General features: G+C 43.8%; 1 protein-coding gene across 2 annotated transcripts in view; it reads left to right on the top strand.

The window, feature by feature from the left end:
* Positions 1 to 1,868: 1,868 nt before the first annotated feature.
* Positions 1,869 to 27,839, top strand: part of OSBPL10 (oxysterol binding protein like 10) — a 302,022-nt gene continuing 276,051 nt past the window's right edge. The window contains exon 1 of one of the 2 annotated variants that reach the window (XM_032861033.1): positions 1,869 to 2,629. In XM_032861033.1, coding sequence (XP_032716924.1) covers positions 2,349 to 2,629 — 281 coding nt within the window. In that variant the 5' untranslated portion in view covers positions 1,869 to 2,348. The remainder of the gene's footprint in view (positions 2,630 to 27,839) is intronic. The other variant, XM_032861034.1, reaches the window with a different exon arrangement.

Here is a 27,839-nt window from a genome sequence, read left to right as displayed (position 1 = left end):
CTCCCTCTGCCCCTTCCCTTGCTTGAATGCACATGCCCTCTCTCTTTAAAATAAATTTTTAAAAATCGTAAAAGAAAATCTCAGGGCATCTGGGTGGCTCAGTTGGTTAAGCATCTGCCTTTGGCTCAGGTTGTGGTCTTGCAGTCCTGGGATTGAGTCCTACGTCAGGTTCCCTGCTCACCAGGAGTCTGCTTCTCCCTCTCCCTCTAATTCCTCTCCCTCCAACCCCCACCTTCACCCCCCAACTTGGGCTTTCTGCTCTCTCTCTCAAATAAGTAAAATCTGTAAAAAAAATAAAATTTCTGTGGTTTATAACAGACATTTTGTGCATGTGACATGGCCAATGCTAACTGGCTTTGGCTCTGCCGAATTCCACAGGTCTTCTCCATGCGGGACCCAGACTGGAAGGGATCCTTTATCTGGGACATGCAGATTGCCTGGTAGAAGGAAAAGAGAAAGATGGTTGAACCACATGATGGCTCTTAAAGCTTATGCTTAGAAGTGGTGTATGTTACATCTGTTTCTATTCCACTGGCCAAAGCAGCCCTATGGCCAAGCCTGAGGTCAACCAGGAGGGAGGATACTCCCACAGGGAGAGGTGGTAAATATCTTGAACAAATAAATAGTCTCACAGCCAGTAGTACCATTTGGTCTCATTTTGTGGGTGAGAAAACAAAGCCTAAAAGAGGTAACTCCATGGAGGTCATAGATTCCTACTCCGCTCCATCTGGCTTCAGAGTCAGTCTTTCCTACCATGGAATCTTTTTGGGGGACCTTTTCTCCTTTTACACTGTATAGGCACCTGGAATTGTAATTTATTCAGTGCATAACCACTTCTAATCAGCCCCAGAAACTTCTCCATGAAAATTTCTAGAGGTAAACCACCTTAGAAAGCTTTCTGGAAGGATATGAAGCTTCTATAGAAAGGGGTGGGGCTTGAGGAATTGCATCTACGAGAGCTGACTCTATTCCATTTAGTAATTTTTTTTAAACTGTTGAATTATTTATCTGCTTTATGGCTTTGTGGATCCTTTAGGCAGGGATTACCTATCAATCTATCACTGTGTGTGTGTGGTGTCTGAGCTCCTCAAAGCTATTTTTCTAGGTAATTTTAGAAACTTCCAGATTGCATTGGATATTTATACTCACAAAAATTATTAGTGGTGGAGAGAGTGCAACTCATCTCCTTTTACCAAAGAGCAACAATTTTAGTTTTAGAGACCTAGTTGCAGCAGCTCGGCTTGTCTTGGGGTGGGGAGTGCAGGGAAGAAGTTATAGCCAGCAGAGAACACATCACTATGATTGTAAATCTGTCTGTTACTTTCCTTTACCTTTAGTGCACTCTAACCAGTTTTAGGTTCCCTGGTTCCCAGGGTTAGGTGCTTATGGTAACACGGCTCCCTAGGTTTGACTTGCCAGATTTATGGGTCCATCAGTGTGGGGATTAGGGTGAGGCGAGTGAGGCACCCAGAGCACTCAGCGTAAGGAGGCACTGGCAGGAACCTGAGTTCTCTGGCCCCACTTCAGTCAGGGCCCTGGTGTCCATGATGCATTTACCGTAACTCTGCAGCGTGAAAACGCTGGGCGCTGAGCTCACCTGCAAGAAAGAAATTTCGACCTGCCCTCCCTCCCCTACTCGACAGGCAGGAGAACCTGGAAGACGTTGCCGCCCTGTGACTTTACTCGGCCTGTGAGGCTCACTGCCAGGTTACCGTGTACGTGTATCTGGCCCAGGCTCGGTGCGGAAGGCAGAGAGAGGGACTGTGCGTGTGTGCCTGTGTCAGGCCGGGCGGGTCCATATCCGGCTGGACCGGGTGGGTGGGGCCGCCCCTCCCTCCAGGTCCCGAGGTGGGTTGGGGGTGGGGAGGAACGCGCGGAGATTCCCTGTCGCCCCTTCGGATCCGAGAGGGGGCGGCAGAAGGAACGCGAGGGTGACAGGGCGTGCCCACCCTGCGGCTAGGGGCCCGGCAGCGCCCCCCGCCCCCGGGACCGAACGGCTGAGGGGACTCGAAAGAAGAGGAAGAGGAACCCGAGGAAGGCTAGCCGAACCGGCCACCCGCTCCGAACTTGCCGGGGAAACTAGTGCGGAGGGAGGGGCCCGGGCCGGGGCCGCGGCTGGAGGAGGGGCGGCCGCAGCTGCATCCAGCCCCGTTGGCTTCCTTCCCAGCTCTCCTTCGCCTCCTCCTCTTCCTCCTGTATGAGTCAGGCATTTCCCGGGGATTTGGAGCAGCCACGCGCGGCCCGGGCGCCGGGAGCTGTAGCAGCAGCAGCCGCCGCCGCCGCGCCAGGAGCTCCAGCGCCGGGGCCGCCACCGCGGCGGGCACCCGCGTTCCCGGCGCGCACGGACCATGGAGAGGGCGGCCCAAGGCGCAGACGGCGGCGGAGGCAGCAACAGCAGCAGCCGCAGCAGCAGCCGCGCCACCTCGGCGGGCTCCTCGCCCTCCTGCTCCCTGGCCGGCCGGGGGGTCTCCAGCCGGTCGGCGGTAGCGGGGTTCGGCGGCGGGGGCAGCCGGAGCAGCCCGGGCTCGGTGGCCGCTAGTCCGTCCGGAGGAGGTGGCCGCAGGAGGGAGCCGGCGCTCGAGGGCGTGCTCAGCAAATACACCAACCTCCTCCAGGGCTGGCAGAACAGGTAACGCGCCCGCCGCCCGCGCCACCGCGCGCCCCTCCCCGCGCGCTGCTCTCGGTGTCTGTGTGTGTGTGCGTGCGCGACTGTGCTACCCGCCGAGCGGGAGCCGCCGCGGCGGGGGCTCTTCCTGCGCCCCCGCTCCTTTCCAGGTGCGGCGCCCGGCATGGGGCGCGCTGTGACCCCACCCCAGCACCGCAGTGGCGGGGAAGGGGGGGCGAGAGCCCCGGTTTTCTTTTGCACCGGCACCTGCAGGGACTGGAGTGGCGGGAGGAGCCCGCTGGTCCCAGGCCTGCCTGCTAGCGGTTTCCCGCACTCCTGAAGAATGGCTGAGGAAGGGAGGCGGGGGTGGGGGGGTGGGGGGGTCGTGCTTTGTGCCTGGCTGAAAAAGCTTTAATACAGCCGGTCCCATCAGAACAATACTCTCCGTAATATAGTTCCTTTACAACTTTAGTGTTTAAAAACACCACCACCACCGACAAAACCTTCCACTTATTCGGCGCTTTCCAGAGCGCATGCTACCTCCTGCCCCGTCGGAGGCTTGAGACCTCCAATCTCTGCAACAGAAGTTTAGTTTTTTTTTTTTTTTTTTAAATTTAAACAAACTCTCCCCTTTGGAAATGGACAGTTTGCTATTTAAATTGTTATTTCCCCCCGCTTTAGGTGCCTTTGAAGTTCTTTGCTCACTCACTCTACCCTCACAGTTGGGAAACCTAGTTATGGCCAGGCGGAAGGATGGGGATGTCAAGGGAAGGAGCTCCCAGCGCACTTGTATTGGTGAAAATATATGGGGCTCAATAGAAAGGATAGTGAGGAAGACTTGGATGGAGCGGATGTGGTGCTGCTATTTACAGTTCTTTCCTCCTTTCTTCCTTCCTTTCTTTCTCTCTTAAGTTTGTTTTTTAATACTTTGTTTTTCAAAAACAAGCCAGAGGGAGATACAAACGTCCATGCAAGAGGAATGGGGATTTTTGGAGAGTTTGTTGATTAGATCTTTTGTTCTGCTCTTAATAGCCCTTGGATCTTAGGACTTGGAGTTCTTAAAAGGATGCTTGTGGAGTTTGAACCTGACCCTGGGAACTCTTGCTTCTCTCTGCTGATTAGACTAGATTCCTTGGTGCTCTCTCCCTGCAGATGGATTGGAAACGTTCAGATTGCTTCCAGAGGAAACTTTGATCAGGCAGTTACTTAACAGGAAACTCAACTAGGAGGAAGATGACTCCCTAAGTATGGACACTGAGTTGTTTCTGTATAGATACTAGAGACAGAGAACTTTCTGAGTCACCTGGGTTTCCTCGGAGATCTGCTACTATGTCAGTGGAAGTTGCACTGTAACTTTTGAATCTTTTTATTTCTCAAAATAGACCTGCTGTGTGCTGTTGCCTCTTCTTTTCCTCCTTCAATTTTTGAAAGCTGAAAAAGAACAGGTAGAGTGTGTAGGATGAGGGAGACATGAGATGACTAAATCTGATTTCAGTTCTTGGTAATTGTGCCGTGTTGGTGACAGCGTCTGTTTTGTGTGTTGGGCAGTCACTTAAAGTGCTCTTGCTCTCTCTCTTTTTTTTTACAAGTAGCTTATGAGGCCAACAGAGATTTTACCCTGGATTACAGTTGTTTCACTTGGGGACGGTATTTTACCTGCAATGCATATTAAAGGATTTGCTCTTTGCTGTGGATTTAGGAGGAATTGGAGTCACTCATGCTTTTGTATAATTTTAAATCCACTGGGGTATTTAGGTTATGCCAGATCGGGAATAGGAAATCAATGATAATAATAATAGGAATAATAATAGCAGGCTGTGTAGGTGAAATGCACTGCATACACTGGTGAGGTCTTAGCTTTGTTGAGTTTGTTTACTGTGGTCTATAGCTGCCAGTGTTTCTTCTTAACCCCAGTACACTCATGATTTTCTCAGTAACCACTGACTCCCAGAGCATTGTCTCTTTCTAATGGTTAATGTCTCAGTGGCCAGGTCTCTGTTCCCTACATCCGCGTTCTCTGAACTGTGGCCGAGGGTCCGTTAGTGGTCTGGAGAGGATTTGTGATGATTCAGTGATTGCACATTTTTTTCCTCTCAAGGAGAGGTCTGGAACAGTGAAAAGGAAAAGAGAAGAGGAGAAGGAATACATTCACTTGTTCATGAGTTTGTTTATTCAGAGACTAAATTTATTGAGGACCTACTATGTGCTAGGCTGGAGCTCTTCCACTTGATCTTAGCCAAAGGCCAAGAAGTGCTGAGCTGGAGCTATTCCAGTGTGCAGAATGCATAGGCGTCTTCCCTTGAAGTAGCGCAGGGCATGCAGAATTGAGAGGAAGGAGTCCAGAGCTCCCTAGTCTAGGGTACAAACAGTGGGGTGACCCCATGCAAATTACCTTCTCTTTTGGACCTCGTGGTATATTCTTTTGGCAGTACTTTTTAAGTTGCCTACGGTTCACGACAAATCTCTAGCCACGGAGTTCTTGGCTAGCATGTGTTTCCAGACTGCGCCCTTCACCAGTTTCCAGGATGTGGTACCTATCATCTGAGAGCAGTTTTTACTCAAGTGTCCTCTTGGGGGACCTCACGTTGCTAAGAGTGTATATTCTAACACTCAGTGTCATTTTCTGCCACCATTCACTGGTAGCACGCTTGGCCCTGTAGCCACTCCTCCAGGAAGGCAGTTTGGGGTGGAGCATAAACCAGGTGACGGATAGAGAGGCTCCAGGAGAGAAGGCTGCACGTGATGGGACACACTCAAGTCAGGAGAGTACATCCAGAGTACTTGGGCTCACACCCATGGGCTGAGGGAGTGCGAAATAGATCAGAGCATGGTGAAAAGGTACACCGAGGAGACTCTGTAATCATTACAGCTAAGGGAAAATATTTCTGGTATCACAGTAAGGTGTAGTTCTATAAGATGGTGTTAAAGAGGGAATGCATCTAAACAGATGAACAAAACAACCACATAAGTGGCAGGTGCTATGAAGATGAAAAAAATAAAGTTGGCCTTGAACAACCAAGAGGTTAAGGGGACCGAACCCTGTACAGTCGAATATCCTATATAACTCTCAACTTCCCCAGAACTTAACTACTGATAGCTTACTGTCAGCCAAAAGCCTTACCAATAACATAAACAGTTGATGAACACATGTTTTGACTGTTATGTGTCTTATATATTACAATAAAGTAAGCTAGGGAAAAGAAAATGTTATTAAGGAAATTATAAGGAAGAGAAAATATACTTACGGTACTGCTGTATTTATGTAAAAAAAAAAAAATCTGTGTCTTCCTGGACCTGCACAGTTTGAACCCCTGTTGTTCAAGGGTCAACAGTATTAAAAAAATGATGAAAAATAAGTATTTGTGGAAATGATATGTGTGGATCTAGTGTCTTTACTGCTACTCATGTTTTAATCTAGAGAACTATCTGTTCACTCCTGTTTTGGTTTTCATAGGGAATGAAGCAGGGGGAGAGTGAATCCCAAGAGCTAGGAGATGCAGGCCAGTGCCAGGTCACACGGCGCCCTGTAGGCCAAGGGAAGAATTCGAGGCTGTGTTCTGGTGGTCCAGAAGGATTTTAGGCGGAGAGATGAGACATTTGGATTTGTGATTTAAAAAGTTCACTCCAGGGGTGTTTGGGTGGCTCAGTCGGTTAGGCATCTGCCTTCGGCTCAGGCTCAGATTGTGATCCCAGGGTCTTGGGATGGAGGCTCGCATCCAGCTCCCTGCTCGCGGGGAGACTGCTTCTCCCTCTCCCTCTGCCTGCTGCTCCCCTCTGCTTGTGCTCTGTCTCTCCATCAAATAAATGAATAAAATCTTAAAAAAAAAAGTTCTCTCTGGGTACTATGTGGAGATGAGGTTTTCAAAGGGTCAGTCAGAGAGACCATTGACGAGCTCCTCGCGGGGGTCTAAACAGAGGATACCAGTGGCTTGCCCTTGGGGGATAGGGGAAGTGGAGGAACAGTACATTTTTGGGGTAGGGAGGCTAGAAATTGCTGATAGGTTGGATGAGGAGGTGAGAGAGAGAGGGGAGCCAGGGAGAACTTTTGAGTTTGGAGCTCTGAGAGACTTGGGATGTTGAGGTATTCTTTATAGAGATGAGGGTCACAGGGGAGGATAGGGGACAACCAGGAGTTCCCTTTGGGCTGTGTTCAGTTTGAGATGTCTACACCAAGTGAGAAATTGGCTATATGAACTCTAATTTGCCCTAAGGCTAATTTTAGTCTCACCCAAGAGAACTATTTTGGGTTTGCTCATAACAACAGGTGTTTGAGAAAGTAATTTCTAATTGGATCTAAAAAGTGGTATTTAAATATTTGAGGGTCCTCATTGCCATTCAGTTTTTATTATCTAGAGAAAAGAAGATATTACAAATATGAAACCCACCTCCTGTGTGTGTGTGTGTGTGTGTGAGAGAGAGAGAGAGAGAGAGAGAGATTAATGGGGTTGTAAGAACTCTAAAGTATTAAAAGGCAAGGGGTGCCCTGGGTGACTCAGTCAGTTAAGCATCTGAGTCTCGGTTTCGGCTCAGATCATGATCTCAGGGTTCTGAGATCGAACCCCACATGCTCAGCAGGGAGCCTGCTCAAGACTCCCCGCCCCCCCCCCCCGCCTCACATGTGCACCCTCTCTTTCTCAAATACATAAATAAATCTTTAAAAAGATATTTAAAGGCAAGTCTTGAATAGAATAAGTAAGGTAGTATGAGCAAAATAACACCTCAGGCCAGCAGTAGCCATTTATTTAGAACGTAAGGGGAGTGTGGACCCTGGGGCCAAACCCTGACATCAGTATTTAGCACGCGTGTCACCTTGGGGCACTTCCTTAATTGCTCTGGGCTTCTGTTTTCTCATCTCTTAAATGGAGAAAAGATGTTACCCTTCTCATTAGTTCAGTGTGAAGATGACGTGAGGATACTGGTCTGTAAGTGGCTGAGAACAGTGCATAGCAAGATCTGGAGAACTGGAGGCTAATATTGGATCTTCAGTTTGTCCCTCTTAAATGGATCCTTTCTGGTCCATAAAGTTCTTGGTTTATTTTCTGAATGCTGTGGTTACCCTGGGACTCCATTAACATAATTATCCCAGAGTTCTTTGGCGAGCATATGAGGATTTGGTTTTGAAGGCATCATTTTAAAACTTGGAACCCAGCAAACATTTGCATCACTACGGCAAGTGAATTACTCCCCTCCTCCAGCCTCAGATCCCTGTCTCCTTTCCCTGCTCTCTTTTTCTCCATAATCACCACCGTCTGACACGCTCCATATTTTATTCTGGTCTCTGCACGGGATGTAAGCTCCCTGAGGACAGAGAATAATTTGCTTTATTTACTGCTGTATCCCCAATGTCTACAACAGAGTCTGGCATGTAATAAGGGTTCAGTAGATACTATCGAATAACTAGGAGACTGAATGAATGACAGAGAAGAAGTTAAACCAGAGTTTACTTGTGTTTCAGCCAGTGTTAGCTACTGTTGTTGTAATTCTTGGTTCTCTGCCTGCTTTTATGGCCTTGTGGACTCCCAGAGTTCATAGGTCTTCTCATTTGCTCTGCTGTCTGCAAACTTTGGGTTTTATCTTCCGGGTCAGCAAGTCTGACTTATCTTGTGATGTGCCCTCCCTGACTTAGGGCCCACCGCTGCTCACCTAGTGTGGGCCTTTAGTGACCAAATATCCAGGGCTTGGTTTTGACCCAATCTGCATTAATGACATGCTTTGGGAATGCAGTGTTTAGCCTCTGGTCATGGTTTTCCAGGGTTTTGGGGCTACTTGGCTCATTTAGAGAAGTCGAGGGGGTATATATTAACTTTTAAAACCACTCTGAATTAAAATAAATGCTTTTTGAGTACTCTGCAAATTTTAGAGGCAGTTGGTGATACCAGAGTTGAAAAATCGTGGCTCTGGGTTTTCTGTTCTTGCCCACATGTACTTAGAAAGTATTCACACGTCTTGCTGTCTGGATTGCCGGATTGCTGTGAGCCTGTGTACTCAAATCCTTTAGGGACGCTGGATTACTTCACAGACAGCGATAATAAAGGGGTGGTTGCCTAGGTTACACAAGTACATATAATGTGATTTATTCACTTATGGTTCACAATATTTATTGAGGACCTGCCTGAGTTAACCCCTCCCTGTGGGATGCGCTCTTCCTCTCCCTTTTGAAAATTGTGTGTATCTGAGGAGATATATGCCAAATGATGACCATGGGTTTCCTTTGTTGGTGGGTGGTGGGTGATACTATTTCTCCTTTTTTCCCCCATTATTATTTTTTTTCCCTGAGGTGAACTTGCATCCATCTGCAGTCTGAAAATTACAGAGGGGGAAAAATTTTTACCTATCTCTGAGTAACTAGTTTTTGAGAGTAAGGTTGAAATTTAACATACATTCAGAAGAGTACACAACTTCTAAGTGTACAGAGTTCCGTGGGTTTTTGTAAATGGGACATACCCAGATCGAGAACCAGCAGCCAGCCCCTTCCCGCCTCCTTTCCAGTCATTTCCCCCACCGGGCCTCCACTGTTGACTTGCAGTACCTTGCATGAGCTAGGCCTCTTCTTGACTTTCATATCGTACAGCATGTGATCTTTTGTGCCAGGCATCTCACTCTTAACATGCTTGTAAGCCCCTCCATGTTGCTGTGTATAATTGTAAGTCTGCGTCCACTGCCGTTTGTAATTCCACCGTGTGGATATATTAAACACACTGACATTGACCACAGATTGACCTCTTCCTGGGTTTTCCTTGCAAATAACACTGCTGTATGGTTTGGAGAACATATGTATGCATTTCTCTGAGTGTATACCTAGGAGTGAGATCTTATGTGACAGTGTTTGCAAGTGTCCAGCTTATTAGAGGCTGCCAGAGGGTTTTACAAAGTGGTTGTGTCTGTTAACATTCCCACTAGAAGTGTATGAGGGTTCCAGGGGCTCCTCGTCCTCATCGACACTTGATAGTGTCTCTTCTTGTTTCAGCCAGTCTGTTGGGTGGGTGGTGGCATCTGATTATGGTTTTAATTTCTTGATGACTAATAAAGTTTTACATCTTTTTGTTTGCCTTCTGGCCATTTGGATTTCACATTTCGTGAGGTGCTGTGTAAATCTTTGACCATTTGTATACTGGGGTGTCTGCCTTTTTCATATTGACTTGGGAAAGTTCTTTATAGATTCCAGATACAAGTTTGTTGATGGGTATATGTACACGTGCATGTGGGCACCGCATAGAGAGAGCAGATACCTTCACTATGTTTTGTTTTGTCATCTCTTTGCCATGTTTGTCTTGATAAACACAAATTTTAAATTTTAATATAGTCACATTTAAAATTTTTTTTCCTGGGGTGCCTGGGTGGCTCAGTTGGTTAAGTGTATGCCTTTGGCTCAGGTCATGATCCCAGGGTCCTGGGATTGAGCCCCGCGTTGGGCTCCCTGATCAGTGGGGAGCCTGCTTCCCTTCCCCCTCTGCTCCTCCTCCCTGCTCGAGTGCCCACCCTCTCTCTCTATAATAAATAAATAAAATCTTAAAAAAATAAATTTTTTTTCCTTTATGATTAGTTCTTTTTGAGTCCTGTTTAGGAAATCTTTGCCTGATCCACTGTCATGAGGCTATTCTCTGATGTATTCTTTCAAGGGAAAAAATCCCTTTTATTAATTTGAATATTTCTTAAAAGTTTGAATTGATATTGGAGGAGTGTGGACACCTGACAGAAACAATCCTGGACTTAAGGCTCCCGATCTGTATTAGTTTCATATGGCTGTTGTAACAAATGACAACAAATGTGGAGGCTCCCAACAATAGACGTTTATTTTCTCACGGCTCTGGAGGCCAGAAGTCTGAAGTTAGTTCCACTGGGCCAAAATCAAGGTCTTGGCAGGCCCACGCTTTCACCAGATACTGTAAGGGACAATTAATTTCTTGCTTCCTCCAGCTTCTGGTGGCTGCCGGCATTCCTTGGCTCATAAGCCCTCATTCCAGGTTCTGCCTCTGTCTCTGCATTGCCCTCTCCTCTGTGTGTGTCAAGTCTCCCTCTTCCTCCCTCTTGGAAGGACTCCTGTGACTGCATTTAGGGCCCACCAAGATCATCCAGGATAATCTCCCCATTTTAAAATCCTTCCTTGAATCATGGGTGCCATACGCACTATAAGGTAACACTCGCAGTTTCCAGGGATTAGGATGTGGACGTTGTGGGGGTCAGGTATGGCATGCACAGCATCCACAGAGTCATAATTCTGAGGAGGTTCTGAATCTCTCTAGTCTCCCTTCCCCATCCACCTTTCCCACCCTTCCCTGGTTGCCATGGTGACAGCCGTCTCTGTCCTGAAAGGGTTGCTGTCATGACTGTAAGTTGGCTGGTCAGTAAGGATTGGTGGATTCATTCATCTCTGTCTGCTAGACAGACCCCTTGGGCAAATGCAAGGTAGGCATTATTGTGAAGGAAACTCTTTCTAATGCCAGGGAGCAAACCCAATTTGCTTTCATGGGCGAATGAGACTTTCTTTGGGCTTTCTGTAAATACCATTGAGTAATCACCTTGGAAATAAGTATACATGTAATAATCTGTGTCTTCCATTTTGTCATCTGAATGACTCATTAGCCTGAGGACTTTTGTTTTTTAAAAAGTATAATTAAATACAGTAAAAGAACCGGGTCTCAGGTGTTCTATTTGATGAATTTTGACAACTGTACCATGTAAGCCCTGCTTCAGAAAGTACAGAACATTCTCTGATCCCCCCCCCCCCGCAATTTCCCTGTGCTCCTTGCCAGTCAGCTCTCCTTCCCCTGTAATCTGTTTCTGATTTTTATTGCTGTGAATTAGTTTGGTCTGTTCTTGGGTTTCATATAGAGGAACCCATGCAGGATATCCTTTTTGGAGTCTGGTTTATTTTGGTATGCCTGATGTTCGAGATTTCTCCATGATGCTGTATCTATCAGTAGATTATAATTTTGTTGTTGTCGTTGTTGTCGAGTAATCTGACATTCTGGGGTTATACCACAGTTTATCCATTCTCTTGTAGGGGGCCATTTGGGCTGTTTCCCATTTTTTACTACTGCCAATAAAACTGTTGTATGTTGTAAGCCTTTGTGTGGGCATGTGCTTTTATTTCTCTTTATTTTTTATTTTATATTATATTTATTATATTTAATACTTTTATTATATTTAATATAAATATTATATTTTAATATTTATTATTATATTTTATTTCTCTTTATTTCTTCTCTCTGAATGTCCTAGAGAAGGGAATTGCAGGGTCATAGGATGGGGCATGGAGAAACTCCCAGAGTGTTCTCCAGAGAGGCTGAAGCATTTCCCACTCCACCAGCCCTGTGGGAATGAATGGGTTGCTCTGCATCCCAGCCAGCTTCTGAGAGGGCCACCTGTGGGAACACAGGGTAATGAAGTGGTTAGACCTCTTTGCCATTCCAGCTTAGCCTCTTTTTTTTTTTTTTTTTTTTGTGAGGTGACCTTGGACAAGTCACTTAGCTCTTCCAGCCCTGGCTTGCTCATCTGTGCAATGACCGTAACCTTGTAGTGCCTTTGTGAGGCTGTCACGGGCGGTCTAGTGCAGTGGGTAGTGCTCTGTCGGTCCTCGGTGAAAGTTTGTCTACTGGGAGTCCTATATTTTAGACGGATGGGTAACTTTGTGGAACCGTGGGGACGAGCTGGTTGGGGTTTTAGACCCCAACCTTAGCAAATAGGCAGGTTTTTCTAAGCCCTTTCTCCTCTGCACGGGGACCTAGGTGACAAATTATTTGATTTGTCTCCTGGATGACTCTGTTCCTTTCCTGTGGAGCCTGGGATTCCTCAGAGCCTGCTCTAGTGGACAGTTGTTTGAAAACTCTGGGAAAAAGAAGAGATGCAGCCTTTGTGTCCCGAAAGGAGGTTTGAAGCAATGGCTCCGGAAATGTGGGAGGTTTTCTGCTGCTCTGCCTGGCTCCTGCCTGATGTGATTTGGGACCAGGCCAAGACAGAATTAACAAGAAAACCATCCAGAATGTGACTTTTGATAACCCAGACTGGATCGAATATGGTCACAACCCAGAAAGAAAGTGCTTTATTTGTGCCTCGTGCAGTGACATCAATAATTATGATAAAATTAGGAAACATTATACACAGTCCTGTGGCAAGCCTATTCTCTGAAGGTCAAAGGAGGCATTTGAGCCATGAATAACCTTTTCATGCTGTGCTATAGTTTTCAGAGGGCTATTTATGTTTTCATGTGGTTAGGTCCCTTCCTATAAATATTTTGATGAAAATACAACAAGTTGAAGGGCGACCAGCATCAGTTTTAATGACTCTTTTCTAGAATGTGTTGAGTGTTTACCTGCAAAGCCAGTTATGTGATCAGTGCCCTGTGAGCAGGGGAGGACTGTGGGATTAGGACTGCCTCGGAAGCAGTAGGATTTACGTTCTCCCACGTGTGGGAGACCTGGGGTTCCATCTGAGCCACTTGTTCAGGAGACTCAGATGGGTTTGGTGATGAAGACAGAAGACCCTCAAACCGTTCTGCAGTGGTCAGTCTGTCCGAGGCGTGGGTTGGGGGCGCGCTGCTAACGACACAATGGAAACCTCTGCCACAGTTTTCCGGGGCGTCTTGGTTGTGAAGTGGAATCTGGACGGACTCGGGAAACTTGCCAAGTCCTGAGTAGGCAGGCAGTATCAGCCCCCACATGTACTCCTCTTCACTTGTAATTAGGCCTGCTGGAATGTTCACACCCCGCGTATTTGTGGGGCCCCTTTTGTGTGTGTGCCAAATGCCAGGTGAGACGCTGAGGACGCAGGAACGAGAAAACACAGGCCAGATTTTGAGGAGCCGACCACCTAAAGCAGGGGTGGGCAAACTCTTCCTTTGAGGGCTGGGTAGTTAATATTTCAGGCTTCGTGGGCTCTCCAGTCTCCGTGGCAACTCTGCAATGCTCCTGTGGCAAACAAGTGGGTGCGTCTGTGTTCCAACAAAACTTTATTTACGAAAACAGGTGGTGGGCTGGATTTAGCCTGTGGGATGGAGTTTGACCATCCCTGCTCTAAAATGACACCCGGCCCCTTAATCAAGTAGTGCAGGACGGGTTCTGTGGTCCTGGGCCTGGCTTGAGTCCTGCCTCGGCTCTTTCCTACCTGCTTGATTTTGGACAAGCTGTAACAACCTCTCCGTGTGTGCCTCTGTTTCTTTACCTGTGAAATGGGGGTGATAAAGCGTCCATGTCGTAGGGTCGTTGGGGTCGGCTGAGAAACTGTGTGTGAAGGGCTGAGGACAGCAACTGGCAAGCTGTGGGTAGCGTACAGCTGGGGACTCTCCCGTCAGGGAAGCACCCATCAGTGAGAACGCCAGCTCTGCCTGGGGACAGAGGGGAAGGGGCGGGTGAGCAAGACCCAGAATGTTGACGAGAGGGCTTCATCCCGCAGATGGGAGCCCAGGGAGGGCTTCCCCGGGAGGAGGCTTTCTGAGGATCAAGGTTTGGAAGCAGGATGGAGGAGAAGGTAGGTTTGTGTGGCTGCAGTGCGGGTTGTGGGGTGCAACCAGAGGCGAGGCTGTAGGAGGCTATTGCATGAAGGACCTCTTATGTGGCTGAGAGACCCCAGATCGTAAGCTGTCAGTGTTACTGGAAGGAGTACATTTGTGGGTCCAGGAAGCATCAGATTTTACATCTGTTATTAAGTTGAACCCTTCAAAGGAGATGGGGGCTATTGCAGATCTGTCCGTTCTCTCCTCCTCCTGTTGTCACAGAACACCAGGGTCTAGCTAGATATACAGTTGTCCCCGAGAAAACTATATTTGCATCCTTCATTTCCCTCTCAGCTAGGGATGACCATGTGATTATATTCTAAACATAAGCAGAGTTCTCACAAACTAGTCTTCCGGAAGTGTCTTTGGACCATTCCTTTTTTTCCCTTTGCTCTTGGAATATAGACATATGGCTGCAACCAGAATACAGCCGTGGTGGCTGGAATTCCGGCAGCCATCTTGAGGCTTGAGGTGACTGAGATGAAGGCCATCAGGACAGAAGAGACTTGGCCTCTGACAATTCTGTTGGTCAGAGCCATCTCACAAATCTTGGGCTGCCTGCCACTGGAATTTTCCATGATAGGGAGAATAAGCATTTTCTGAAAGCCACGATTTACAGCTAGATCTAACCTTAACTGATGCAGGTAGAATCTCTGTTCCCCAGATGAAGAAACTGAGGCATATATTGACTCACAGTCTTTATGTGTCGCACAGTCAGAAAGTAAGTTGTGTCACACAGTCAGTAAGTAAGTTGCGGAGCCACAATATGTCTGACTCCAAAGTGTGTTTTCTTTCCATCGCTCTGGAAAGAACTTGGAGATCTCCAACCCCCTCATTTCATGGATGAGATCATGGAGGGCTTTGCCTCAGGGTAGACCTGTACTAGCTTATTTCGCCCGGAGATAATCATTATTGTGTTTTATCCCTCACTCGCGCTCTCCTGCTGTGGCCTTCCCAAAAAAGGGGGCCTCATGGTTTAATGAGTGGTTTTGTTTCCCTCCCACGGGCAGAATCTCGTTCTGTGAGTAGTTGATGTCTGGTGGTCCTTTTCCTTGGTCAGGAAGCATCACTGCTTCAGGGCCATGTTCACAGCCTTCACAATCCTCCTTAGTAATGACTTTGCTTGCTTGTCCTGTCTTTTCTTCACCTGGGCTTTTAGGGCTGGTGGAGGGGGGCTCCTTGGCCCTTTGGCTTTTGTAAGAACTGGCAGACGAATCTTGATTTACACAGAAGCCTCCAGGTTCATTAAGCTGAGTGTGTGCACTTTGGCCGAAAGGGGTCACATATTTTGAACACACCACTTTTCAGATTCTTGTGTATCTGAGCCCCACCCTATTACTACTACCTTAAAAATGGGGCTCCTGACCTCCTTGGCTAACAGCACAGCACGCAACTTTCCTGTGTGCACGTTCCAGCTGACTCATTCAGTGGACGGGTCCCTAACAAGTTGAAGCACTGTCCAGAGAGCTCTGTTGCACGTTTATTCTACAGCAGCTCACGTTTATGTCGCTCTTTGGACTAGCAAAATGCTTCGCGGTAATTTTTATGGGCCTGGCTGGTGTGCGCTGTTTGCTTTTTTATGAGAAGTCCGCCATTGCTACCTTGGCCCAAAGTGTGTTTTATCACTCTTGCAGTCACTTAGTTAATTCAGAGATTCCCGTAACCGAAGTATTTCTGTCAAATGTCCATCTTCAGGATTCCTTCAGAGTCTGTGGAAACTCAGGAAGATAGTGTAAAAGAATGGCCCAAACACCAGGGCTTCCTCATGCTTGAGTAAGAAAGATAGGCCATTTTTACAGGGTAGACATAGAGATGCTTCAGAAAACTTCATATTAAAGGAAGAGGACCCAACTTACGTCCATGAAATCAAGTTTAAGTCTGGATAGTGTTTTTGAACAAAAGCAAAGCATGACCTCAGTTGGAGGAGGCTAAGTTGTAGTTATTCGTGTCGTGGAATTGTCTGAATTTCTGTTTATCTAAACACTTGCTTCCTTTTCCTTTGTAGCATTGGAGCACTTACCGGTATTTTTAGTGTTTTTCTTTTTGTTTTGTTTTGTTTCCGTCTTCATTTTTGCTTTGTTTTTGAGTTTGAAACTATAAATTCCCTTCATATCATACAAAACGTACATTTTGCAACTATTAAATAGAACTCATGATCTGATATTTTCTTTTCCTACAAATGATAGTGTTATGACAACTGGAAAATTTGTATAAGGTCTGTAAGTAATAGTACTGTATCCTTGTAAATTATTTGATTTTAGTAGTTGTACGTCGAAGTTTTTAGGGGTAAAGGGACATTTGTTGGCGACTTACTCTCAAGAGACATATGTATGGTGATAAAACAACTATGGTAAGATGTTAATAGTTCTTTAGCAGTAAGTAATTCTTTGTACTATTATGACTTTTTTTTTTGCATTTAATAATTTTTTTTTTAATTTTTTATAAACATATAATGTATTTTTATCCCCAGGGGTACAGGTCTGTGAATCCCCAGGTTTGCACACTTCACAGCACTCACCATAGCACATACCCTCCCCAATGTCCATAACCCCACCCCCCTCTCCCGACCCCCCTCCACCCGGCAACCCTCAGTTTGTTTTGTGAGATTAAGAGTCACTTATGGTTTGTCTCCCTCCCGATCCCATCTGGTTTCATTTATTCTTTTCCTATCCCCCAAACCCCCCATGTTGCATCTCCTATTATGACTTTTCTATTAACTTGGAAATTATATTAAAAAGTTAACAAAAATTCCTTCGGTCTATTTTAAAAAACAAGGCTATGGGGCATGAAGAATATACTTCCTGGCTGAATGTAGCATGTATCTAATGATTAATGAAGCTAATGAATCCTTTCTTCTTTAAGGCTGGTCTCCTAAAGTGGCTGGTGGGGTATCCATTCTGGAACACTTATTCCAGACCAGTTCAGAAGATGCTCCAGGTGTGGTAAATTAGACCATTCGGAATGATGAAATTGAATTTGTTGGTGGCTGTGAGCAGGTATCCATTAAACTACGTAAATCTGGCATGTTTACAAGCTTACCGAAAGATCGTGAAACCAAAGGTGTGGGAGATTAGTGTTTAGATCCTTTCCCTGTTCAGTCGTTTTAGCTAATCTCAATGTCAACCAGTTTTGTCATCTATAAACCTGATGGAGTGGGAAGCATATTGCCTGTTCCCCATTATTCCAATATTAGGAAAATGAGAACGAATTATCATTCATATGCATTTTTTAAACCTACAACTTTTTATGTAATTTTATCGTCTACAATTGTGGTGATACCTGTTTTAAAATTGTCTGTAAAGCATTTGTTGAATAAAGAGGACACTGTCTTGGGAATTTTTGTGTGGTATTGGGCCAGTTTCTGAGAGCAGCCTCTGTTGTACCCTTGGTGGCCCTACGGCTGAAGACTTTGGGACTCGAAGTCAGTTCAAGTATTTCCTTGGGGTCAAGCTGGCAGACATTTGTAGTTGAACCATAAGTCGGTGGCGTCTTGGAGTCTAATGTTCACGGGGTGGTCCCCTGGTGGAGGAGGTCTGCCTTGTCAGTGTTCTCAGCATCTTGGAGGCATTTTGCTCTCTCTTTCTAAAAAACCAGAGTTATCCTCTGTCACTTCTCTGTGCTCTGGGAGATCAGATGCATGCTCTACATGGAGCCCCAGCAGCATGAGCTTCCCCACTGACCAGGCTGGATGGTAGCAATATGCTTCCTGAGAGGCCCTGCAGATGGGCTGCTCAGAAAGGACCAGATGTTCTTTTCTTGTTATATAGTCACAGCGGTGGCAAGAGCTTATAAACCTAACCCTGATAACCTTGTCATTCCAGCCTCTCTGAATTACAATAAGAGAAAGCAAAGAGCAAAACAAGGAAAACTCACAGTTTCAGAGGGTTGGGAAGAAGGCCATCCAGTGTGCCAAGTTGATGGGGTTTTATTCCCACTTCCATTCCTGGTCGGGCTAGCACTGCCATTCCCAACCAGTGCCCATCGAGACAGTATGCAGGGACAGCAGAGGAATTTCTTCATTTGTAAGATGAGGCTACGGAGAGTACCTACCTTGTAGGTACCCCCATGAGGGTTAAGTTAAATGAGTTAGTATGTGTGAAGGGCAAGGGCCAGTGTGTGGCTCATTTGTCATCCGTCATCTCACAGAGCATCTTATGTAGCCATAGAAGCACGGCTTACCTCTTCATGATGTGTCGTGAAATGTGTTCTTCTCACTTATTAAAAAAACAGATGTTTTTCCCCGTTTCATAGGTTGCCCTTCCGCTGTGTTGATTGTGTTCTTTGAAGTACAAAACTTTTTGAAAAAATTGGAGTAGTCCCATCTATTTTTGCTTTTGTTGCCGTGCTTCTGGTGCAATATCCAAGAAATCACTGCCAAGTCCAAGGTCAGGAAGTTTTCTCCTATGCTTGCTTCTAGGTGTGTTACCGTTTTACGTCTTAGTCCATTTTTGTACCTGGTTTAAGTCAAGGGCCCAACCTCATTCTTTTGCATATGGACATCCGGTTTTCCCAACACCATTTGTCCTTTTCTAGTTAGGTATTTTTGGGATTCTTGTCAAAGATCATTTGACTGTACATGTGACCAGATAACACGTGGGCTTTCTATTCTGTTGCATTGGTCTACTTGTCTGTCTTTATGCCAGTGCCATACTGTTTTGATTACTGTAGCTTTGCTTTGAATGCTTTTTCTTTTTCTTTTCTTTTTTTTTTTTTTATTTAAGAGAGAGAGAGAGCATGTACAGGGGGGAGAGACAGAGGAAGAGGGAGAAGCAGTTTGCCCTCTGAGCAGGGAGCATGATGTCACATTTGATCCCAGGACTCTGAGATCATGACCTCAGCTGAAGGCAGACGCTTAACCCACTGAGCCACCCAGGTGCCCCTTGAATATGTTTTGAATTCATGAACTGTGAGTCCTTCAACTTTACTCTTTTCTTTCAAAATTATTTTGGCATTCAGGGTCCTTTGGGATTCCATATGAATTTGAGATGAATTCTTCTATTTCTGCAAAAAAAGTGCCGCTGGGAATTTCATAGGGATTAAATCTATAGATCATTTTGGGAAGTAAGGACATCTTAACAATATTAAGTTTTCTGATCCAAAGACACTTGGGATGGCTTCCCATTTCTTTGTGTCTTCAATTTGTTTCAGTGTACTAGTTTTTAGTGTACTAGTCTTTTGGTTAGGTTTATTTCTAAGTATTTTATTCTTTTTAATGCTATTATAAATGAAATTGTTTTCTTTTAAAAAATTATTATTTAAGTTTATGTGCATGATATACAATGTTATATTAGGTTCAGGTCCACAATGTAGTGATTCAGCAATTCTGTACATTATGCAAAGCTCACTGTGTTAAGTGTAGTCACCATCTGTCACCATACAATGTTATTACAATATTACTGAATATGTTCCTTATGCTCTACTTTTCATCTCCATGACTTACTTATTGGGAGTTTGTACCTCCTAGTCCCCATCATCTATTTCATCCACCCCCTCCACCCGTGCCTACCTCCACTCTGGCAACCACAGTTTGTTCTCTCTGTGTATGAGTTTCTATTTTTTTTTTTTTTGCTTTTGTTTTGTTTTGTTTTTTATTTATTTATTTTTTATTTATTTATTTTTTTAAAAGTTTTTTTTTATTTTTATTTATTTGACAGAGAGAGATCACAAGTAGACAGAGAGGCAGGCAGAGAGAGAGAGAGAGGGAAGCAGGCTCCCTGCTGAGCAGAGAGCCCGGTGCGGGACTTGATCCCAGGACCCTGAGATCATGACCTGAGCCGAAGGCAGCAGCTTAACCCACTGAGCCACCCAGGCGCCCCATTGTTTTGTGTTTTTTTTTTTTTTTTTTTTTTTTTTTAGATTCCACATATAAATGAAGTCATATGTTATTTGACTTTGTCCGGTTTACTTCACTTAGCCTGATATCCTCTGGAACCATCTGTGTTGTTGTAAATGGGAAGGTTTCCTTTTTTATGGTTGAGTAATATTCCAGTGGGGTGGTGTGTGTGTGTGTGTGTGTGTGTGTGACCATATCTTCTTTATCTATCCATCTATTGATGGACAGTTAGTTTGCTTTTGTATCAAATAATGCTGCAATAAATGTAGGGGTGCATATATCTTTCCAAATTATTGTTTTTTGATTTTTTTGGTAAATATCCAGTAGTGGAATTACTGGATTGTATAGTGTCTCCATTTTTAGTTTTTTTTAGCACAACTCCATACTGTTTTCCACAGTGATGGCATCAGTATAAAAATTTTCACAATAGTGCATGAGGGTTCCCTTTTATATACATTCTCTCCAACACTTGTTATGTCTTGTCTTTTTGACATTAGCCATTTCATCTGGTTTGAGGTGGCATCTCCTTGTGGTTTTGATTTGCATTTCCCTGATGATTAGTGATGTTGAGCATCTTTTCATGTGTCTGTTGACCATCTGTATGTCCTCTTTGGAAAAATATCTATTCAGGTCTTCTGCCCATTTTTGAATCAAATTATTTGTTTTTTTCTTTTTTATGTAGAGTTATAGAAGTTCCTTATTTTGGATATTAACCCCTTATCAGATACATCATTTGTAAATATCTTCCATTTACTGGTTGCTTTTTTTATCTTGTTGATGGTGCCCTTTGCTGTGCAAAAGCTTTTAATTTTAGTATCGTCCCAAAAGTTTATTTTTGCTTTTGTTTCTCTTGCCTGAGGAGGCATATCCATAAATATGTTGCTAAGGCTGATGTCCAGGAGAATACTGCCCATGTTTTTGAATTGTTTTCTTAATTTCCTTTTGCAGTTCATTTTTAGTGTATAGAAACAAAACCGATTTTTGTGTGTTGATTTTGTATCCTACCGCTTTGCTAATAAATTCATTTACTAGTTCAAACCAGTATTTTTGTGTGGAATCTTAAGGGGTTTGTATACATATGGTCATGTCATTTGCAAACAGATCATTGTACTTCTCCCTTCCAATTTGGATGTCTTTTATTTCTTTTTCTAGTGTGATTGCTCTGGCTAGGACTTCTAATATGCTGCTGAATAAAAAGCAAAAGTGGGCATCCTTGCCTTGCTCCTGATCTGAAAAGGAACGGTTTCAGTCTTTAACCATGGAATACAATGTTAACTGTGGATTTGACATAAATGACCTTGACTGTGTAGCGGAGCTTTCTTCTATTTCTAGTTTGTTGAGTGTTTTTATTATAAAAGGCTCTGCTGTTTGTTTTTATAAATAAGGTGTTACTGAAACACCCTCATGCCCATTTGCTTACGTGTTGTCTATGTCTGCTTTAATTGGACAGTGACACAGTTGAGTGGTTGAGAAAGAGACTTTGTGGCCAGCAGAGACTAAAGTGTTTACTACGTGGCCCTTTACTGATCCCTGCTTTCAACTATGTCTGTGGTAGATTGCACTGACTGATTTTTGAATTTTGAAACAACCTTGCTGTCCTGGGATAAACCTTACTTGGTTATGGCATATTCTTTTTTTTAACGTTGCTAAGTTCAGTCTTCTAATATTTTGTTAAGGATTTTTGCATCTATGTCTATGAGAGATATTTGTTTGTAGTTTTCTTATATTGTCTTTGTCTAGTTTTGGTATCGGGGTAGCGCTGGCCTTAACATGACTTGGGCAGTGTCCCTCCTGTTATATTTTATGGAAGAAATTGTGTAGACTTGGTGTTATTTCTTCTTTAAATATTTGGTAGAAATCACCAGGGAAACCATCTGGTCTGGAGATTTCTTTCTGGAAAGGTTTTAAACTACAAAATCAATTTCTTCAATAGTTACAAAGCTGTTCAGCTTATCTGAACATCTTGCATCTTGGGCTTTTTTTGGTAGCTTACACCTTTTGAGGAATTGGCCCATTTCTTATAAATTATCAAATTTATGGTAGAGTTGCTTGAAGTATTCCCTTATTACCCTTTTAATATATTTGAGGTCTCTAGTGATATTCCCTCTTCCATTTTTCTGATATTGGTCATATATATCTTCTCTCTTTTCATCTTTGTAAGTCTTAGAAGAGGTTTATCAATTTATTGATCTTACTAAGAACCAGCATTTTTGTTTCATTGATGGTCTTTATTGTTTTTTTCTTTTCAAAGATTTTATTTTATTTTTTTATTTATTTGTTTTATAAAAGATATATTTATTTGAGAGAGAGAAAGCATGAGTGAGGGGAAGGTGCGGAGGGAGAGGCGGTTGAGAGAATGGCAGGTAACTCACCAGTGAGCACAGAGCCCAACAAAGGCTAGATCTCCTGCCCCCCTGAGGTCATGACCTGAGCCAAAATCAAGAGTTGGTTGCTTAACTGACTGAACCACCCAGATGCCTCTAAATATTTTATTTTTAAGTAATCTCTACACCCAGTGTGGGGCTTGAACCCCCAATCCTGCGATCAAGAATCGCATGCTCCACCCACTGAGCCAGTCAGGGGCCCCTATTTTTTTTTTCAATGTAATTGATTTCTTTTTTTTTCTCTTTAAGATTTTGTTTATTTACTTGAGAGACAGTGAGTGAGCGTGAACACACTAGCTGGGGGAAACAGAGATAGAGGGACAAGCTGACTCCATGCTGAGTTGGAGCCCGATGTGGGGCTTGATCCCATGACCCTGATATCGTGACCTGAGCTGAAATCAGGAGTCCAAAGCTTCATTGACTAAGGTGCCCCTCAATGTAATTGATCTCTGCTCTAATATTTTTTATGTTTCACTTCTTCTTTTCCTACTTTTTTTAAAAGGCTGACCCTTAAATTACTGTTATTTCTTCTCTTACAATATAAACATTTAATGTTATAAATTCCCTCTAAGCACTGCTTTAGTTGCCCTCACAAAGTTTGATATATTGGTTTTTTTTTTTTTCATTTTGGTTCAAAATATCTTCTATTTTCCATTGACTTTTTCTTTTTGAGTCATGAATTATTTACAAGTATGTTAATTTTCAAGTATTTGAAGATTTTTCTATTACCTTTCTGTCACTCATTTCTCTTAGGGTCGGAGAACATATTCTCTATTATTTTATTTCTTTTAATTTTGTTACAGGTTGTTTTATGACCTCTGTTCCATATATCCTTAGAGAGGAGTATGTATTGTATTCTGTTGTCATTGGGAGAATTGTTCTCAAAATGTCAGTTAGATCCATTTTGTTGACGTTCAGGTCTTCTGTGTCCTGACTGATTTTTTTTAGAAATTTTATTTTATAATTTTGGAGCTGTGGTCTAGAAAGGAAGCACAAGCCCTGCTCATGGTTGGTCATACAGATTCCGGTTTTCGCCTTTCCCAGACGGCCTTGTTTTTCTATTTAGTGTTCCTGAGGAAGGAACTGTTAGATAATCCAAGCTCATCTACCTTTTTATGAGAGCAATTTACCTGTATCCCTTAAGACTTCCACTCTAGATTTGAATATGCAGAATCTTCCATAATATTCTGAGTTTACAGTGTATCCAGGGTGGCTAGAATAAGTCTGCAGAAGGGACAGCTAGAGGTTTTGGGTCTTTGTTAAGACTTGACCCGGCTGAGGAGCCTGAGCTGAGCTGGGGTCTGATCTCATTTCACACAGGTTAACACCTTGCTCTTTGTCCTTCTTACCCCCAGCCCAGGTTGTGAGCGACTTTATACTGGCATTCTCAATGGGGCAGTAAAAATTGGTTCCTGGGGTGATGGTAAAATATCTGACTCTCTTTATATAGGAAGGACAGAGATAGATACAGTATATAAATGTATCTCTTACATAAATTTCATCAGGGTTGCTATTTGTAAGATACAAATATATACCCCATGTTAATTTTGTTTGGGTGTTACTAGGGAAAAATTATCTAGAAATGCTCCCTCAAGGACTGAGAATGATAAAATGGTTGAGAAATACTGCTTTATGTTGAAGATACCGAGAGAGGTGCCGAGCAGAAGGGTCCCACGGATGTGAACAGGTTCTAACTGAGAGGATATGGAAGGTGATGCCACAAAATTTTATAAGAAAATATTTTTATGCAAAGATTTTCTGTGACTGAAACAAAAGGAAATAGGATCAAATCATATCAAGGAGAAGTCAGGTTAAATGTGAGGCAGCTACAGCTGTCAGAGAGCTCTATTAAATCATGGGGGAATGAGTTTAAAATAATGAAGATTTCCTTCTGCCTGGAGTCCTATAGGAAAGGTCCTGTGAAAAGCAAGGAAGTAAGCAGGGTCAATGCAGGTGCTGTCAGTCTGTTGGGTGGTTGAGGAGGGAGCCTTCTAGTTGGTATTAAATTAATTAATTAATTAGAGATTTAATGAATTTATTTGTCAGAGAGAGAGAGAGCACAAGCAGGCAGAGCAGCAGGCGGAGGGAGAGGGAGAAGTGGGGTCCCCACTGAGCAAGGAACCCAATGCAGGACTTGATCTCAAGACCCTGGGATCATGACCTGAGCTGAAGGCAGTTGCTTAACCAACTGAGCCACCCAGGCGTCCCTCCAATTGGTATCTTAAAACCCATGGGGCGCCTGGGTGATGCAGTTGGTTAAGCTTCCGACTCTTGGTTTTGGCTCAGGTCATGATCTCAGGGTGGTGAGACAGCCCCATGTCAGGCTCCGCGATGAGCATAGAGTCTGCTTGAGATTCTCTCTCCCTTTCCCTCTGCCCCTCCTGCTCCTGCTCTCTCTAAAATAAATAAATAAAACTTAAAAACCAAAAACAAAAACCCAGACACCATTTGGATAAGTGGCAACATTTGAGTATGACTTTATCATAAATAATACTATTGAATCAATGTGAAACTCCCAGAGATTGATAATTGTACTGTGGTTATATAAAAGAACAAGGAAAATACATAATGAAATATTTAGGGATAAAAGAAGATGTCTACAACTGACTCCAAATGGTTCCAGAAAAACTATATAAGGAGAGAAGAGGGAGCTAGATGGAGTGTGGAAGGAGGGGAGGGGAGGAAGGAGTGGAAGGGGTGGGGAAGAGGGGGGGGGGCTACAGTGCATGATAAATCAAACGTTCCAGAACATGACTAATGGTTGGATCTGGGTGGAGGGATATGCAGAAGTTCTTTGTAACATTCTAGCAACTCTTCTGCAAGTTTGAATCATTTCAAAGTATGAAGAAAAAAGTAAAAAGGGAACAAGAAAACACATGGCCCCTTTGAGAAATGCAAGTCACACCGTGTCCTGTGATGTTATTAGAACTTGCCCAATAATGAAGTAGCTTGACTGAGAGCAGGTCCTTGTATTGTAGGATCCAAGGGAGCAGGTGTTAGACGTAAGTTCTAGCATGGTGCCTGGCACACAGTAGTATTTGTTTGAATGAAGGAAATCAGAGCAACAGTGACTTGGGAGTTGGGCTTTTCCCATTGCACGGGGGCCCCACACCTGACAGATTTGGAAGTGTTTCCCCCGACATGCCTTTCTGTGCCTCTGGACTTCATGAAAATCACCAAATGGAAAAGTTCCATCGCGGGGACCTTGCATCACAATTAGTGTAATGGAAGAAATTGAAGCCCTAATTTTAGACTTCTTGCTGGTAAAGGCACCCTGAGGGATGAGGCAGAACATTTATGACATTTCTCCTGGATTGGTTCCCATTTTAAAAGTATGAAATCTCCCCCCCAGAAGTGTTTAGGTAGAAGCTAAAGTTACTTTGATTATGGTAATATATATATATCATAAAGTTTTATCATTTTTAACCATTTTTAAGTGTGTAGCTCTGTGGCATTAAGTATATCCACATTTTTGTGAAATCGGTATCACTGTCTCCAGAACTTACCATCATCCCAGACTGAAACTCTGTATCATTAAATAGTAATTTTGTTGGGGGTACTTGGGTGGCTCAGTCTGTTAAGCATCTGCTTTCCGCTGTTGATCTCAAGGTCCTGGGAGCCTGCTACTCCCTCTCCCTCTGCCTGCCACTCCCGCTGCTCCTGCTCTCTCTCTCTCTCTGTCAAATACATAAATAAAATCTTTTTAAAAACCCCAATAATTTTGTTGTTATCATTTGTTTAGCAAACCATCTGTTCTATAGAATTATACCTGCTACCTTTAGCAATAGTAGGCTACAGGACCCAAATCTAAAATTGGTGGAGCCAAAATTATGGAACTTAAATTTAATTAATTATCATGAAAGGAAACATATAGGAATTTAACCTACACATCCACAGCCAGTTTACACAAATTAACTTCGCCTAAAGATTACAACTTCTACACTATGATACTGTTGAAAATAAAATTTGAAGAACTGTAAGGATTTTTAGAAATTCTCGTTCTTCTCTTTTTTTTTTTAAGTAGGTTGCATGCCCAACGTGGGGTTTGAACTCACAAGCCTGAGATTAAGAGTCATGTGCTCTGCTGACTGAGCCTGCCAGGCACCCCTTAAAATTTTTAAAAAATTAACCTTATGGAAGCATAATTAACAATAAATGTACCTTTTTTCAGTGTATGATTTGATGACATTCCTATCTTTTGCTAAATATAAATCCATCGCCTTTTAAAAAGTCATTGTTTTAATAACTTATTTTTTCCTAGTTATAGGTATTAGTTCATGTTCCTCAGAGAAAACTTGGAAAATTCAGGAAAGACTGAAGAGAAAACAAAAGACAGGAATAATTGCCCAGCCCCTCTCCCCCCCAACATTATTAGTACTGTATTCTGTTTCTTTTTAAAAATAGGCTGTTGTGGATAAATGAGTCAAGGACTGTTTCCAAGGTAATAACTTCAAAATATCTTCATCTTTGATTACATTTTCATAACAAAGACTGTAAAAAGTCAGGAAGTCCCACTGGCTTAGATTTCAAGTGTTCAGCATAGTTTTTGGCTTGTCACAGGTGCTCTCTTGACAAGAATGGGGTGGTCTCTGCTACCCCATGGAGTAATACCCACTCCCCCACATGGAAAGCTCATCAGTGCGCTGTAGGAAGTGTCTCCCAAAGGTCAAATCCAACGTCTTGAGGGCCAGGGTCCTAAAAGACACTTTTAGCAATTATAGCCCCAAATAGCAGAGCCTCAGGAGCCGAGGAGCGTGCAAGGAGACAAACAGGCTGCGTTTGTCAATGAGACAAGGTTCAGGCTAGAGCTGCTCCCAAGCCACCAGAGCACGTTCTGACCTAGAGAACTGCCAGGAAACAGCAGCCCACAGAGAAGAGTCTCCCATTTCTAATGCGGTCTAATCAAATGGAGCTAGCCACCTTCCTGAATTTACAAGCACATCTCCTGTTTGCGCGGCATCGTAGGCAGTGTGCTCTATCTACTGGTAGATTAGAAACCCGCCTAAGGGCTGATTCTTTATTCACAACCTGGCAAATAAAATAAAAACAATTTTGGCTACTGGAAGCTACTATGAAACTGAGTTTCTTTGCCATGTGTTAGAGGAAATTAGCATCAGACTCAGAGATAAGATATCCTAAACACAATCTTTTAATATCCCGGGAACACAGGGTTCAAGAAAAGCTCTCTGCACATTTTGAAGGGTTTCTCCCTCACTCAAAACAGCTAATAAATAAACCAGAGCATCAAATGAGTCTCAGGACATTAGCCAGATAATGAGAAGCCAGTGTGGGTTTTCTTTGCTATATAATAGAACCGCAGGATGTCAAGACTGAATTTAGCCATTACTTTTACTGGAGTTTTCCCAAAACTGTCTGAGGAGCCGAGATCCTGTTTCTAGTTCGAACCATGAATTAACCCTTTGGGGCTGTTTCCTCACCTGTAAAATGAGGGTGGGGCAAATCATTTTGGGGCCCCAGAATACCCCTGAGAAGGAAAGCATTGGCCTTCCCCTCCCTTTTACTGTT

The sequence above is a fragment of the Lontra canadensis genome, unplaced genomic scaffold, assembly GCF_010015895.1.
Source record: "Lontra canadensis isolate GAN:19392208 unplaced genomic scaffold, GSC_riverotter_1.0 scaffold20, whole genome shotgun sequence".
Taxonomy (NCBI): Eukaryota; Metazoa; Chordata; class Mammalia; order Carnivora; family Mustelidae; genus Lontra; species Lontra canadensis.
Note: the sequence above shows the minus strand (reverse complement) of the source record. Positions and strands in the feature narration are given on the sequence as shown.